The following is a 16,075-nucleotide window of genomic DNA, read 5'->3' as shown; positions in this document are numbered from 1 at the left end:
CTGGCCGGCCCCCGACTCCGGATTGTTAGGCCGACCGACCTTCTTCCATTGGCTTGGTTTCATACCCGATCGGCCCCCATGGTTCAACAGGTCGGCCGGCCCCGACAAAAGACTTTTTGGCTGGTTGGCCCTCATCCACATGGCCAGGGCCCGCGTTTTAAGCTCTCGTGGCTTCAAATACGCGCCTCTCAAGGTCTATAAATTGAGAGCTTGAGCCCAAAGAATGGTAATCAAAGTATGAGCTCGAAACGCTGCTGAAACACCATGGAGGCTTGTTTCACTCGAATTTGATCTCTAAACACTAAAACTCTCTAAAAACCCTCTATTCTCCACCTCATTCCCATAAATAACGTAAAGGACACTTCACCGCTAGGAATAGACTCGGGATATCGAGTTCAAGACAACTAGGCTCGAACTCGATCACTTGGTCCGGCCCTGGTTCGAATCGTTTTGTCTCTAAATAGTTTTCCAAAGATGAACGACACACACACACACACACACACACATATATATATATATATATATATATATATATATATATATATATATCAACAAATTGTGTCATTTGTTGACATATAAATGTCAGCAAATCGTCAAAGAGGCTCGGATTGTTTGACATATATAGGTATGAGAGAAGAAATAAAGTAAGAAAAAAAAAGGGTAAAATTGTACACAATATATTCTTTCTCCTAAATTTACTAAAAGAATTGTCCAACTCCAAATTATAATTTTGGTTGATTATAGAAAATGAGTTTGTCAATGTTAATAGATCCATTCATTTTCCCAAATGAAACTAGTTGTTTCGTACAATAGTTAATTGTTTTTAAGTTTAAAGTCTATCAATTAAGAGAATTGTAGCTAATTGTTATTTATTTATAATAGTCAAATGATTATATTCAATAAAAAAAAAGTCTTATTATTTAATTATTACAAATATCATGTATTGTTTTAATTGAGTTATTTTCTTAATTATTTAAATAATTATATTAGAATTTTAACATATACGAATTATATATCTAGCTCTCTTAATATATATATATATATATATATATATATATATATATATATATATTAGCTCTCTTAATATATATTTATGTTCTCTTAATATGTATAAAGGTCTATTTTTCTACAAATTAATATTTAAAAACTCAATAAACTCCTATATCTTTTTATCACCCATTAACTCAGTCTAAAAATATATCATAACTTAAATTATGATGGACGACTTTTCTTGACAAATTTAATACACTAGGAAAGCTCAGCGAACGCTTTTGGAACAAGTGCTTTCCACATTCGCATCTATTAATGATGATATATGTTTATATTTGATTTTATGGATGGTTATGATTTGTACAAAAAGTAACGAAAATCAGTTAAATCGATAATTGAATTAATCAAGAACCAAAATTTTATGTCACATATTAGCTAACTAAACATGTATACGTAGTTCTAAGTCTAGCTACTCCAGCCTGTCCAGAGCAAACTCGAGTGCCAAACTAAATAGGTAACAACTTGGTGTTGGTATCAATTTTTTTCGATAATGGTTGGCTTGGATCATATGAGTTATAAATATTTGAATATTGAACTAAGAACTATAAGCATAAGTACGGATGGCTATAAAGTAAGAAGATTAAAAAAAAATTGTGAAAAAAAAAATTGTGAAGAATAATATCATTAAGAAAAATGAAATTGTTAGATTTGGGATATTATTGTAGTAATATTCATAACAATAAAACGGAATTTAATATATATATAAAAAAACTAATTAGATTAACTAAAAATATAGCAATAAATATGATTGGCCTTTTTTCGTTACATTATAAGAAATAAATCAGTCTTTTACAAACGTAAAGACCGCATGAAGGAGAAATAAGATTTTTCATCAATAATGGAAAGGGTCTTTATTATTGAGAGAATCGATCTAAATTATTGGTTTTCGCCAGAAACATTGACTTCCGAAAATTCTAACGATAATTTATAAAGCTTCCGTACTTGCAAGTTCCAACTAACTCTATCACTGATAAAAGAAAACGTCAACGACTTCCTTCAATATTTTAACAGCGAAAATAACTGAAAAGCACCGCCACTAACCTCTTTATAATATAATAAATAATTGGAAAGTGGGAACACGAAGACGGACAAAGATATTCCTTCCAAGTATGTGGCAGTAGCTAATTTTTTTTTTTTTTTTTTTTGAAAAACCTGGTGAAACCCAGGAACTCTATTAAGGCATTTCAGCCAAACAAACGTCAATGAATTCCGGGGGGACAGACCCCACCCAGACCGTCTTAGCAGGAAACAAAAGAGCTTTTTTAGCTAGATCATGAGCTATTGCATTACAGGTGCGGGGAAGAAAGCTAAAAACTGTGGACTCGAACCGACGAGTTAAGTGAAGTGCCTCGAGCACCACCAAACTTTCTTCTTTCGCCCGACGAAGCTCGCCGATCAAGAGTTTGACCGCCGTCGCACAATCTGATTGTATGATGACCCTAGAGCACCCCAACTCCTGCGCCACTCGGAGTCCTTCGGCCACAGCGAGGAGCTCAGCTATCAGCGGGGAGGAGGGCCGTCGCACCTGAGAGATGAAGGAGCCCATCACCAGACCTTCCGAGGAGCGGAGCACTCCGCCTGTGCCGCAGCTGTCTCCGGACTGAGGGACGGCCGCGTCGACACACACTGCAGTCACACCCCGGGGCGGAGGGGGCCAGCGGGTCATGCTCAGGATCTTGGCTCTCGCTGGGATCTTCGGCAGAGAGGCTTGGCGGAAGTCTTCTAGGTAGTGGATCGCATAGTTAAGCCGGTCTGCCGGGGCCCCTCGACGACCCGAGTGCACTTCGTTGTTTCGTTCATTCCAGCAAGTCCAAGCCACAGCCACAAAAAGCTCGAAATCTGTGGGTGAGAGGGACTTCTTCACGTGGATGAGGAAAGCTATGATATCGCCAACAAACACGCTTTTAAGGTCTTTCCACCACCCTGTAAGTTTCCATATTTTAGCGCTGACTTTGCAGCCCCACACCGCGTGGAACACGCTCTCCTTGCCGGCTTTGCACCTCGGGCACCCCGGATCCACGTTCATCCCCCGGTCAGCCAGGTTGCCTACGGTGGGTAGCCAACGCTTCCCCACTCTCCAGAGGAACATACGAAGTTTAGGGGGGATAGAGAGTTTCCAAACGCCTTCCCACCACTTCTCCGTTTCCCGGGGGTCCGAAGAGCTACAACTCCCCGTGCCACGTCGGGCCACCCGATATCCACTTTTCACGGTGTACTCCCCATCCACTGTGAAATTCCAACATAGCTCATCGGCGACGGGCGTCGAAATACAAGGAATCTTGACCACTTCTACGAAGTCTTCCTCTGCCAAAACCTCGCGGAGAAGCGGGATATTCCAGTCCCCCCCCCCCCCGGTAATTTCAGATCCGCCACCCTCATGCCCTCCGGGAGTAGATTCGGTTCTCGTACCATGCAGCCCGACGTCCTCGGGATCCAGCGTCCCTTTCTCGCATCGACTAAGGTCCCGGAGCCGATTCTCCATCTTGATCCACAGATGATCAGCTCTCTCCCCCACATAAGACCTCTCCAAGTGCTCGAGGCGTAGTTCATGTTCTTGGTGGAGAGGATATCCGAATTTGGGAAGTAGCTAACTTTGAGAACTCGTGCCGCCAAAGAATGAGGGAATTTCATCAACCTCCACACACCCTTAGCCAACAACGCTTGGTTGAAGTCTTCGAGATTCCGGAAGCCTAACCCTCCTTCATCTTTCCGGGAGCAAAGCTTATCCCAACTTCCCCAATGGGTTTTTCTTTTTTCAGCCGTGCTTCCCCACCAAAAGTTAGCCGCCATTTGATGGAGCTCTTTGATAAGTTGTTTAGGGAGAATAAAGCAACTCATCACATAACTAGGAATAGCTTGGAGGACCGCTTTAATAATCACTTCCTTTCCGGGGAAGGAAAAGAAAGAACCTTTCCATCCCCGGATCTTCTTCCAAACCCGCTCTCGAATATAGCTAAAAACCTCCGCCTTGCATCGGCCCGTAGTCATGGGGAGACCCAAATACCTCTCGTGACCGTCCGTGGTTTTGACTCCGAGGAGCCTAGCAAGATCCTCGCCCAACTCCGGTTTCGTTTTCTTCCCAAACCAAACCTCCGACTTGTCATAGTTGATGGATTGGCCCGAGGCCCGAGCGTACACCTCAAGGCACTCCCGAACCTCCTTACACTCTCCCTTCGTAGCCGTGAAGAAGATGAAGCTATCATCGGCAAAGAAGAGGTGTGAGACGGAGACTCTCGAGACGCCAAATTTCAAGCCGGAAATCCGCTTAGTCTCTTCCGCCTTTCGGAACAACGCCGAGAGACCTTCCGAACAAAAGAGGAAAAGAAAAGGGGAGAGCGGGTCTCCTTGGCGTAGGCCTCGGTGGGGGGTGATGTTGCCTCTAATCTTACCGTTGATGGCGAAAGAGAATCTCACCGAACGGACACACCTCATCACAAGACGAACCCATTCAAGCGCGTAACCGAGGCGGATCATCATAGCTTCGAGAAAATCCCATTCCACGCGGTCGTATGCCTTAGACATATCGATCTTGAGAGCCCCACATTTCCCGTTACCAAACCGGCCCCTTCTCATAGTATGGAGACCCTCAAAACCGATTATGACATTATCAAAAATTTGTCTTCCCCCCACGAAAGCACTTTGGTTCTCCGAAATCGTTCCGTCCATTGTCTTCCGAAGCCGATTAGCGATACATTTAGATATGGCTTTATACATAACGTTGCATAGGCTTATGGGACGGAACTCTCGTATATCCTTCGGGGACTTCACTTTAGGGATCAAGACTAACACCGTGTCGTTCAAGGACCCAAGATCATCTCCATCGTTGAGGACTCCAAGGCAAACTCTTGTAACGCTACCGCCCACTGTCGCCCAAAACTTTTGGAAGAAAAGGGCGGGAAAGCCGTCCTTCCCCGGGGCCTTGGACGGTTCCATCCCAAAAAAAGCACTTCTCACTTCCTCCTCCGTAAACCGTTTAAGGAGGTCTTGATTGGTCTCAGGAGTGATCGTCGGGGATAGGCAGCTAGAAACATCTTCCACAGCACTCACATGGGGGTTAGAGGAAGTGAATAATTGCTGGAAGTAGTTAGAGGCTATACCTTCAATGCCCTCCTGGTTGTCTATCCACTGGCCAGCATCATTCCAAAGGCCCGCTATAAAGTTCTTCTTTTTCCTGATCGAGGCCTTACGGTGAAAGAAACTCGTGTTGCGGTCTCCGCTGCGAAGCCAAGCAATACGACTGCGTTGTCTCCAGTAGGTGTTCTCTTTCTCTAGGAGGGCGTTGAGGCTTCGTTCCTCCGTGCGAATCCTCTCGGCATCGAAGGCCGAGAAAGAAGAGTTGAGAGCTTCGAGGGTCGCACGGTGTCTCTCTATGCCTCGTCGCAGCTCTCGGAACTTCATGCTCCCCTAATCAGCGAGGGCTCTGGAACACTGCCCCACCGCCAAACGGGCATCGTTACACCAAGTTTTCTCCACTATTCGGTTGCACTCCTCTTCGTCGCACCAGGCCGCTTCAAAAAAGAAGCGTTTGAGAGCTCCCCGGGACTGCCGAGGAAGGTCGTGGACCGCCCTTTCCGTCGAGAGGAGAAGGGGACGGTGGTCCGACCCCCAGAGATCTAGGTGCCGAACACACGCAGACGGAAACAACTCGATCCATTCCCGGTTGGCGACACACCTGTCTAGCCTCTCCCACGTACAGCCTTCGTTCGTCTCCCGCCTCCATGTAAAGGGGTCTCCGAGGTAGCCGATATCTTCCAAATTGCACGCATTAAGAGCTTGCCTGAAGGCCTCCAAATAGCACGGGCTTTTTGTACCTCCTCCACTTTTCTCGTGATTAAAGAGGATCTCGTTGAAGTCTCCTCCGCACAACCAAGGGCCGGTGGATAAGTCGTACACCCTCTTCAGCAACTCCCAGGTATGTTTTCGTTGGGACGCGTTTGGTTCTCCGTAGATCCCCATAAAGCGCCAGCATTTACCATCTTGCTCTGTTATCTTCACTTCTATGTGGAATCTAGAGAAGGATCCCACGTTGAACTCCACATCGTCTTTCCAGAAAAGGGCTAAGCCCCCACTCAATCCTACACGATCCACCGCAAGACACCCATCATAGCCAAGTTTCACCCGGAGCCTCTCGGCCGCAGCCTTCGAGATTTTTGTTTCCGAGAGAAAAATGAACTGTGGTGAGTGTTCTTGCACGTGGAGCTGTAGGGTCTCCATCGTCCAAGGGTTTCCGATCCCTTGGACGTTCCAAACTAGTCCGATCATTGCGCCCGGTCGCCCCGGGTGCCAGGGGGCGCCGATAACAAAACATGGGAGGAGGCGGAAGAATCCCCAGGATGGGAAACTCCCGACACCGATGAGACACAAGTGGAAGGGAATTGGTTGAGCTTGGGACCGGCGTCATCCACCTGACCAGAGACCGGTCCTGTTTTCCTCTTCTTGGACGTATTCTCCACTTCAGTGAAAGAGTTACTTGCTTTCCTCTGGACGATGGACTGGCGCTTTCCGAGTCTTCTTTTATTCGAGAGTCCCCCTCCTGGAATAGCTTCCAAATTTGAATCCCCTTGAGCAGAGAATTCTAAGTTTAATATTTTATTGCGATATCAACAATAAATCTATTAGAGGTAGCTAGCTTGGTCTAGCGGTAATCTCATACAATCTTGGCCGATAGTGTCACCTACGTTTTGCACTATTAATATATCATGTAATTCTGGCCGATAGTGCCTCTACTAAAAAAAAAATCTATTAGAAACAGTCGTGGTACATAAATACTGATACAAAGAATAGTTCTATAGATGTTCCGTTTTCTAATACGTCCTCTCAATATAATGTTTCAACGATGACAAAAATCTTATTGCACAAATCATATAGGGTAGCCGGGAAAGATATTTTTAAAGAGTCTTGGCGAGCGAGTTGCTCTCTCGTGGACACATGAAGTAGTTCAAAAAAGCATAAACCATTACATGTGAACCAACACTGAAGTAATTAATAACACGATATTAAACTAGAGTCGATGATTGATCACCAACACTACATTGTTTGTAGAGCTCCGAGATATATTACACCAAAATAAAATAACAAATGCATTTGTTGAAGTCACTAGAATAAATTAGATTTTTAGTTTCAGACAATTTTTGGATGCGACTAATCGAATCCATGGTCAACACTTTCAGATCAAATGATGCGACTTTTTCGCATCTAAAAATGACTTTTGAATGCGATTTTCGGGCATTTGGATCGACAAAAGCTCTATTTGTCTTAGTGAGTACAATCATATGGGTTGTCATTCCAATCGGAATAGGAGAATCATGAAGAGTCAATGACGTATCAATGTGTATACAACAAGGTTGCAAGTGTCATTGAGATAGTGTAAGCACTTGTGGGCCTACCAATAGTATCACTAGGACAAAAGAGTCTTTTAAATGCGACTAGTTCAAAAGTCGCATCTAAAACTCGTTTAAATGCGACAAAAGTCGCATCCAATACCCTGCATCTAAAGGTCTTGAGTGCAACTTGTCACATCCAAAATGTTGAATCTAAATCAATTCCAGATGGCAGAAATTGGTGAATTTAGATGCGACATGTCGCAAGAAAGTGGTAGTAAAAAAATAGAGGTTTAGACGTCACTCTGGAATAAATTGACGTCAAATCTAAAAAACATTACTCTTATCAGTGTGATAAAAAATTTCATTACGGTTTTGAAAAACCAAATCAGGGCCAGAATTGGTGCACTGCTATGTGTGTTGAATTAGTGCCCTACGATAAATTTAGAAAAATAATAATAAAAATAGAGAGATTAAGTGACCTCTTTCCACCGTAAAGAGTATGAAATAGTGTAAATTACCGGTGATCGGAGAGAGTTGAAACTCTGCATGTTGAGCAATGAAGGATGGTCTTCCATTTCGAAATAGTGTCAATTATACTTAATATGATTCATATAGAAAGGAAGGAATATAGAATGAGGCAATATTAAGAGTGTACCCTACAAGCCTGTTTGATGCCAAGATCGTTGACATGCAGATGCAAAACCAAATGCGAAAATGTTGCGTGTATCTGAGAATTTCAATTATACACAAAAAAATATATATATTAAAAATAAAAATAAAAATCAAATAACTAAATGAGTTAATGGAGAGGTTTTTTTTGTAATTATTATTGAAATTCAGGTCTTTAAAAAATTATAAAAACATTACTCTATGTACCTCTGCTATGATGTTTTTAGAGTTGAGAAAAAAAAATTATTTATTATAATAAAAAGGAGTCAAGCGGCTATATAGTCAAATAGAACTTAACTTTTTGCAAAATAGTATAAGCTAATTAGCCCAAGAAAGATTAATCTAGGCTAGATTAAATTTAATCACAACGAACTATAAAGGCAGAATGTAAGCTTCATAGGCTGAATTAAAATTAATCGAGGCATGATTAAATTTAATAAAAACATGTACTCTCAATTGGCTATTTTACTATACCTAATGAAACTATGGCTATTTTACAAAAGTCATAGTTTGAATTGGCTACTTCATACCATTTTTCCAAAAATATGCTTCAGAGTTGCGTTTGAATTTTTTTTTTTTTTAAACCAGCTAATTTAAAAAAAAATTTACTTTGAGCTCGTTTTTTTTCTTCAAATCTACACGGTTAATAATCGGTAATACATGTTGATAATCATTAATGATTTACTGATTTTCAAATATTTTACATTTCGAACAATTAATAATCATTATTTTTGTTAATTATCATTAATTATTATTAATACGTGCCCCTTGAGATCTTTTCCGAGAATTTGTTTTCTGGGATTTTAATATGTTGAATGGATTTGACGTTTTGGTTCTCTTTTTTTAACTGGGCAATTAGTTGTGTGTACCCGTACCACTAATGTTTGCCTCATTAATCGCATCACCAGTTTTTGTCATTAATTTTTTTTTATTTTGAATTTTAGTGCACTAGACGGGAATTAAATTAAATGGTAATTTATTCAATAGGAAATAATGTGAGGTGGCTAATAAATAATAGTTATCCAAACTGTTGCTATTTGCAATTTCAAGTTTTAAAAAATGAAAAAAAAAAAGATATTAACACAGTATTAAGGGTGGTAATTTCAGGTCGTACACGAGACACGAAACGGTTACGACACTGTGTAAATGGGTTTGGGTCGACCTTAAATAGATCTGTGTTTATCCGTGCCGAATACAATTAACACGATTAAATAACGGATGAACATGACACGAACACGACAACCCATTGAGACCCAATTAGACACGAATATTAAATTAGTAAACACGATCAAGACCCATAATGACCCAATGGATTGAATTTGAACTTCTATTTTGTATTAAAAATATTATGTTGGTGGCTTAGTTGATTATATGGAGTATTTTTATTAATTATTTATTCTGACTAATTTGTTATTTAATTTGATAGAGAATTCCAATATTTTGAAGAAGGGCCTAAACTGATTCGCGTGTTCAAATGAGTTTAGTTGTCTAAATGAGTTTGTGGGTTCGTGAGTTACATGGTCCGTTAAGACACGATTAATAAATAGATCTTAGTGGGTTGAGTCTGGGTTTGACAAAAAAATACGTGACCCGAATTGCCACACCTAACCAGTATTACTAGTTTACTGTCCTTCACCAATTTTCAACCAAACTAAACAGATCTATTACGAAGCTTTATAGATAAAGACCTTTGTACCTTTAAACACCAATTAAATTTTAAAGTTAGAAAAAAAAAACTCTCTTTTCATTTTTCACTCTCTTCATTTCACTTCCATTTTTCTCTTATTCCCTTCGTTGTCTTGTCCATTACCAAACACGAAAAAAAAAAAAAAAAAAAAAAAAAAACAAAACAAAAAATAAAATAAAATAAATAAATAAACAAACAAACAAACCAAAACCAAAACCAAAATCTCTATAGCTGAAAAATGGAGACTCATACAAGGATGAATAAGCACCGTTGTTGTCACTCCGTCGAAACCATATGTCGGTACAATAACATCCAAAGTTTCTTGTTATGAAACCATTTGTGTAACAAGACACATAATAACTACCTACAATGTTTCTCCAGATTTCACATCATCTATAAACAGAGCAGAACCAATTTCACATCATCACTCCGTCTAAACCATATGTCGGTACAATAACATCCAAAGTTTCTTGTTAATATTTTTTTAAAAAAATCACTGTTCATGATGGATTGATTGCAAATTGAAAAAATAATTTTTTTTTAAATAGAAATCTATTATTAATCACAAACGTTCCTGATTAATTACAGACTCTATCGAATGAGGAGAATCCTCCTGCCAAACGAGTTTATCATCTATGGAAAGAGCGTAAGTTGCTAACCCATGGGCTGCCAAGTTAGCTTCCCTATAAAAGTGAGACAACTTTACTCCTGGAAAGTTAGACAATAAACTAGATACATCAGACAAAATGGAACCAAACTCAATCTTGAAAAAAGTTTTCCTTTCCAAAGCTTGCACCACCGTCTTAGCATCTGACTCCATAAAGTGGATAGGCGAGAAACACGTCCAAAGCCCAAGATAAGCCGTAGCGGAGAGCGAGAGCTTCAACTTCTTTGGCCGTGAATTTGCCTGGGAGATTTTGAGCCAATGCAGCCATAACCAGTCCAGAAGAGTTGCGAATAACAGCTCAAACTCCAATAAAGTTAGAAGACTTTGGAATTGAAGCATCGACGTTGAGCTTGTAGAGGTCGCAACTTGTGGGTACCCATCTTGCTTGGGAGCGGTCCTGTTTGGGGTCAGGACCACTCGGCAAGCTAACAGAAGATGAGCGTCTGGGTTGGGCAGACTGAAATTCAAGAAGAAAATTTGACGTCCACGAGGTAATCTAGTAAGGGTCTTTCTTAATGTTTTCAAAGATCCTTTTATTCCTTGCATTTCATATAGACCGGGAGATACAAAGGAACAAAGAGAAGTCTTTTTTATTAAAAGAAAAGTGTATATATTGCCAAAAATTAAAAATATACATAAGTATGTGGAATAAAGTAATAAGGTAAAAATATTATATAAATAAGGAAAGAAATAAAGTATGAATATGGAATTCTGATTACCAAAAGTTTATTAAATTCCCGTGAACCCCATGAGCATAATGATTATGAAGATGTTTAGGGTGTCTGCATAAGAAAGTAAAAAATAATTGTGTATTAGTACTAAATTGTTGGTTCAGAGTAAGTATACATAAGTAAATGTGTGAGATTCAGATTCGATCATTCTACCTCGAGTAGTAAAGAGAATTATTTATGATTTGGTTGTTAAGGATTAGGTATTTGAAAGTTGGTGAAGATGGGTGTGAGCTAAATATCTTCAGTAACATATAAATTTGGGCGTAGAGTTTTAATATAGTTGATGGTAGGTTAAAGATGATTTGCGGCTAATTTCATAAATTTAAAATTAAGGGCAAAACAATAGGCTTGTTGTGGTAGCCCATAAGGTTGTTTAAAATTAAGTTAAAAGGTGGGCTTTAATATGTAAAAAGTAAAAAAGAAAAAATAGGTACCCAGTTTCAATGAAGTTTTTTGGGCTGGTAATAAAAATTAAAAATGTTATAGAATTATTTTTATAATCCCATAATTGAGTATAGCCTAATAACATTTTGGGGTATGGTTAATTCAAACTTGGCTTGGAAAGTGACACTACTTATATTATCTTGAAATCCAAGGAGAGACAGTTAAGCGTTTGTCATTTACCTGTACATTGGCAGAAGATGTGTCATCATCATACTAAGTGACTTGTTCATTAAAAATAAATACCTGAAGACCTCTTTCCTTATGGACTCAATCAGGGTTCAAATAAGTTCAAACTTAATTTTGAATCCTTTAATCAATTATATTTGAAGTTAAAAATATCTGATATGTTACGAAACTTTTTCCTTCTGTTTGATAATTAATCCTCCAGCCATCTACTTATAATTTTTGCTTAATAAGTGAAGATAAGGGAAATATAGATATAAGACCACGTTTTGTTCCTTAACTAGATCGTTCATGATTTGTTCCCATGAATTTTAGGTATAAGACCACCACGTTCTGTTCCTTAACAAAGGAGAATCTGAGTAAAAAAAATAAGAATAAAAGTTGAACCCTTTTAAATTATGATGTATTTATGAATAGAAATTTTATTTAAAGAATTTCTAGGTGAAAGTGTGAGAGGGCGTACGGAGATGTACAAAAAACAAAGACATCGAAATTATATCATTAAACAAAATACACATCTAGTTTCAAGATAAAACTATTAAATTACAATATTTAACTATGTATAAATAGAAGTGCTGATATGAAGTAAAGATGTTGGGGATACAAAGGACATTAGGAAGTAAAAAAACGGGAAGTGGAGAGAGATGTAATCTTCTTTAGGCAGTGGAAAGAGATTTGTAGGGATGTCTATGATTAGGAGACTTTTGTCAAAATATCAGGGCGCTCCTCGTACAACTTTTTTCAGATCTGCATCTTTTTCAAAATGAAACCAGAATATATTATTTCCAAGAGGTTGCATGGAGAAATTTTCTCGTGGATTTCATGCCTTCGACAGTGCATCAAAGAGTCTATCAATTATGATTTTTTTCTGAACTAAGACCTATACAACTAAAGCATTGACTAAGAGATCAAGATTTTGTACATCTTGATTATCTGGGAGAATGTGATTTTGTTTTGCTCTATGTGACAATGAGTCTGTTTGGCTGATGGTATTTGAGGGAGGCAACATGTTGGAAATGATGGTTGGGAGAGAAAGTTTTAGGTGTTAAGATATTGAGGAGAGCAGGTATGGAACGGGTTTTATAAGTAAAGAGAAGAGCGAGTGGTTTCCAAAAAAAAAACAGCCACGATCTCGATCTTGGAATGGAACTGCAGAGTGACTGTAAAGCATTATTCAGAAAACAAAACTGTAACGTAAGAAAGTTTTATATATTTTGTTCACTATACAAAGAAAATAAAGAATTTTAAAGCTGCCTTGTACTATCTTTGTGTTCTATTATTAGTGAACAAGGTAAAAAATCATCTTTGTATTCTTTTTGTGTACTATCTTTGGAATTTGATCATATAATATTTGAGAATATTAATATCAATAAGTAAATATTTGATTATTTAGGTAAATAACAAAATTTTGAGAAGATTGGCGTATAAAGTGATTATATGTCTATGAGAACAAAGGATGAGAGACATTAAACACGTTGAAAATTTGTTCAGAGCACATAGCAAGGAGAAAAAAACTACATTGCTGATCAGAAAAGAGCATACTTAAGAAATCCAAAGAGAAGAGGAGCAAAAAAGACAAGTAAGGGACAATTGGCATAAGCTAGAAAAAAAAAACCCTATGCACATATGAGCAAAAACTAGGTGGGCACGTATGAATTCCCTATTGCTCAAAAAAAAACTAAGGGAAAACCAAACAGACAGAGGGATAGTCCTGATAACAGGACCCAAAAATTAAAACATCCAAAGAAGAAAAGAACTAATAAAAAAACGGGTCACAACAAGAGGATATGAAGAAAAAGAGCAGATTATTCCCAGGAGGAGTATCCTAAAGGAATTCACATTTTTTCTTCCCAAGCCAATATACAACTGGCTGTGATACGATCATACAAAGGAATAGAGCACCTATAATCCTCGAGTATCAGTACATAAAAAGAAACAACAGACACTGAAACTGCATAACCCACCTTGCAGTTCTTGTATTATCTGACATCGAAAACCTCAAATCTAAAGTAAAAACAGATGAGCTATAAAGATCCGCTATTTTATCAGAACTTAAACAAACAGAAACAATTAACAAAGACGATCCGATTATAACAGCTCGAAGGATTGTTATGGAAAAGAAATCCCTAAACCGACCCTCCAAAGCACTCAGATACCACACATAGAGAAAAGAAAGATATACAAACACTTACAGTGATAGTGACTCAGCGACTAGGGCTTCGATTATCTAAGATTCCAATTGGACAAATTAACATAAAGCATGACTATATAGCACCAAAAAATCAGACCTAGATTCCACAAATTACAAAAACAAAGCAAACCATGAAATTGAAACACAAAAGCCCGAAACATCACCATTTCGTTTTCAAAAATATCAGCAACATTTCAACAAAAACCTTAAGCAATTATAACTACTAAAGAAAAATCGCATTGAAACTCCAACCTAATCAACTCATAGAAAACAAGAAAATCAACATCCTCAACAGAGGGCAAACCGCATTGACGATGAGATCAGAGACGAAGAAAATCAGGCCTAGCGGAAGGATTACGAGCGCTGCAACTGCCGAGGCTCTAGATCGTTTTCTTGAGTGTCGTCTCTCTGGATCTGAACTTTCTTGAACTGCGATGAAGAGTCATGAAGAGATAGGCAAGGAGAATCCAGAGAACGTTGTCGTCATCACAAAAAGCTTTCATGGAAGATGATCATCTATATATATACTTTACTTTAGTTAGAGACATTCAGAAGATATGAATTTAGGAGGTAAAATGTGATCATCAAACCTCCAACATTCTTACCGCGATTCGACGGCAAAGAAAGAAAAAATTAGAAAAAGAATTCAGAGAAAATTATTAAAATCATGCGATCATTATTCAACCGAATTCCATCAAGAGAAAAAGCAACCAAGTTTCCCAAGTCAAAACCCCAAAAATTTATAAAAATCAAGTCTTTATTTGAACCCTAAATCAACCCTTGATGTTCTCAACATTCCAATACCTTAGCTTTAAATTCTGACCCAAAATTTCACTCAATCAACACCACAACAAGAATCAACTACAAGCTAAATCAAGCCTCTATTTGACCAAATCCAGGCAAAGCCTACATATACATATATATATACAGCGCACACACGCATATACAATATAGTGAAATGCAACACACTGTCGAGCAGTTTGCGTTGGTCGATCATCATCTCGCACCGCCCTAATTGGAAACATGGATCCCAACACAGAGAGAGATAGAGGCCCCAATTCGGTCGTCGTCAAGCTTCAATTCAAAATAATGTATTTTAATTTATTTTTATGGAGCCTCGAGAGTCCGCCGGAGCATCTTCCCGTCGCCATTGGAGCCGGAGATCAGTTTAGCAAATCGCGGCGATGATCGACGAACGCAAACTGTTCGACGAAGTGGATCTGATCATCATTTCGTCGAGCAGTTTGCGTTCGTCGAGCATCTTCCCGTCGCCATTGGAGCCGGAGATCAGTTTAGCAAATCGCGGCGGAGTTCCGTCGGAGGAGGGGGGATCAGATTCACTTCGTCTCCGTTGTTTGGTGGTTCTTGAAATGCATGATTTCTCCGGCTTTTTTTTTTTTTGAGAGACTACTGTCTTGCAGTTGTAAAAGCGTGAAGTTCAGTTTCTTTCTTATTAAATTATAAATCATGTAATCAAATTGTAAAAATAATTGACGACATCCGATTCGAGTAGTAAAATAATTTCGATAAAGATGAATCAGAAATAATTTCGATTTTTTATGGTAAACAAAAATATTTTTACCATAAAAGATTATAGTTTACCCTAAACGAAAGACTCGACTAAGAAACAGAATAGCATAAATTAAAAAGATGAATCAGAAAGAACGTAGCGATAAATTTCGATCAATCGATTACAATGTAACCATCACTCGCGCAATTCCTCATCATTTTCATCTCTCGATTTCCGAGCAGAGGTCGGAAGAAACCAGAGACTTAGAAGAAGCGAAATAGAAATTAGAGTAAAATTACGAGCAGCCAAAAATTTGCAGAAACTAGTCGAAATATTCAGATTGAAAACTATATATGAAAAGATGAGGGTAAAATCACAATATCCCTCTCAAAGGTTTTCTTGTCCACACGCGACAAAAGTTTTGCAAATATCGGCAGCTTCGAGTAATAAGCTATTTCAATAACGCCTCCAAATCTCATTTCTTTCTCTTCCGTTCGTTTCTTCTTAGCAGATCGTTCGGCGCTCTTCTTATATAGCGTTTATCTAGGGCTACAAATCCTCTTTATTTTACAGAGATTTGATAACCAGTCCTTTTTTCCGTTATTTGATGACACTTTAGT

The 16,075-nt window shown here is 38.6% G+C and overlaps 2 protein-coding genes and 1 non-coding gene across 3 annotated transcripts; all 3 read right to left on the bottom strand.

Annotated features, from left to right (window-relative positions):
- Positions 1-2,224: 2,224 nt before the first annotated feature.
- On the bottom strand, positions 2,225-5,448 carry LOC149407200 (uncharacterized). Its single transcript, XM_089619186.1, has 2 exons — positions 3,696-5,448; positions 2,225-3,603 (listed from the first exon to the last, which is right to left on the bottom strand). The coding sequence occupies exons 1-2, from the start codon at positions 5,446-5,448 to the stop codon at positions 2,225-2,227; spliced, it is 3,132 nt and encodes a 1,043-aa protein (XP_089475312.1).
- Positions 5,449-5,454: 6 nt separating this feature from the next.
- On the bottom strand, positions 5,455-6,312 carry LOC149407199 (uncharacterized). The gene has a single exon (XM_089619175.1). It carries the CDS (start codon positions 6,310-6,312, stop codon positions 5,455-5,457), a length of 858 nt encoding a protein of 285 aa, XP_089475301.1.
- A 9,281-nt stretch (positions 6,313-15,593) lies between these two features.
- LOC149407198 (small nucleolar RNA R32/R81/Z41) lies at positions 15,594-15,681 on the bottom strand. Its single transcript, XR_016301873.1, has one exon. It is a non-coding gene; the product is annotated as a small nucleolar RNA R32/R81/Z41 (small nucleolar RNA).
- Positions 15,682-16,075: the final 394 nt, after the last annotated feature.

Source organism: Urtica dioica, chromosome 1, assembly GCF_054948205.1.
Source record: "Urtica dioica subsp. dioica isolate 48M chromosome 1, U.dioica_male_clone48M_v1_H2, whole genome shotgun sequence".
Lineage (NCBI taxonomy): Eukaryota > Viridiplantae > Streptophyta > Magnoliopsida > Rosales > Urticaceae > Urtica > Urtica dioica.
Note: the sequence above shows the minus strand (reverse complement) of the source record. Positions and strands in the feature narration are given on the sequence as shown.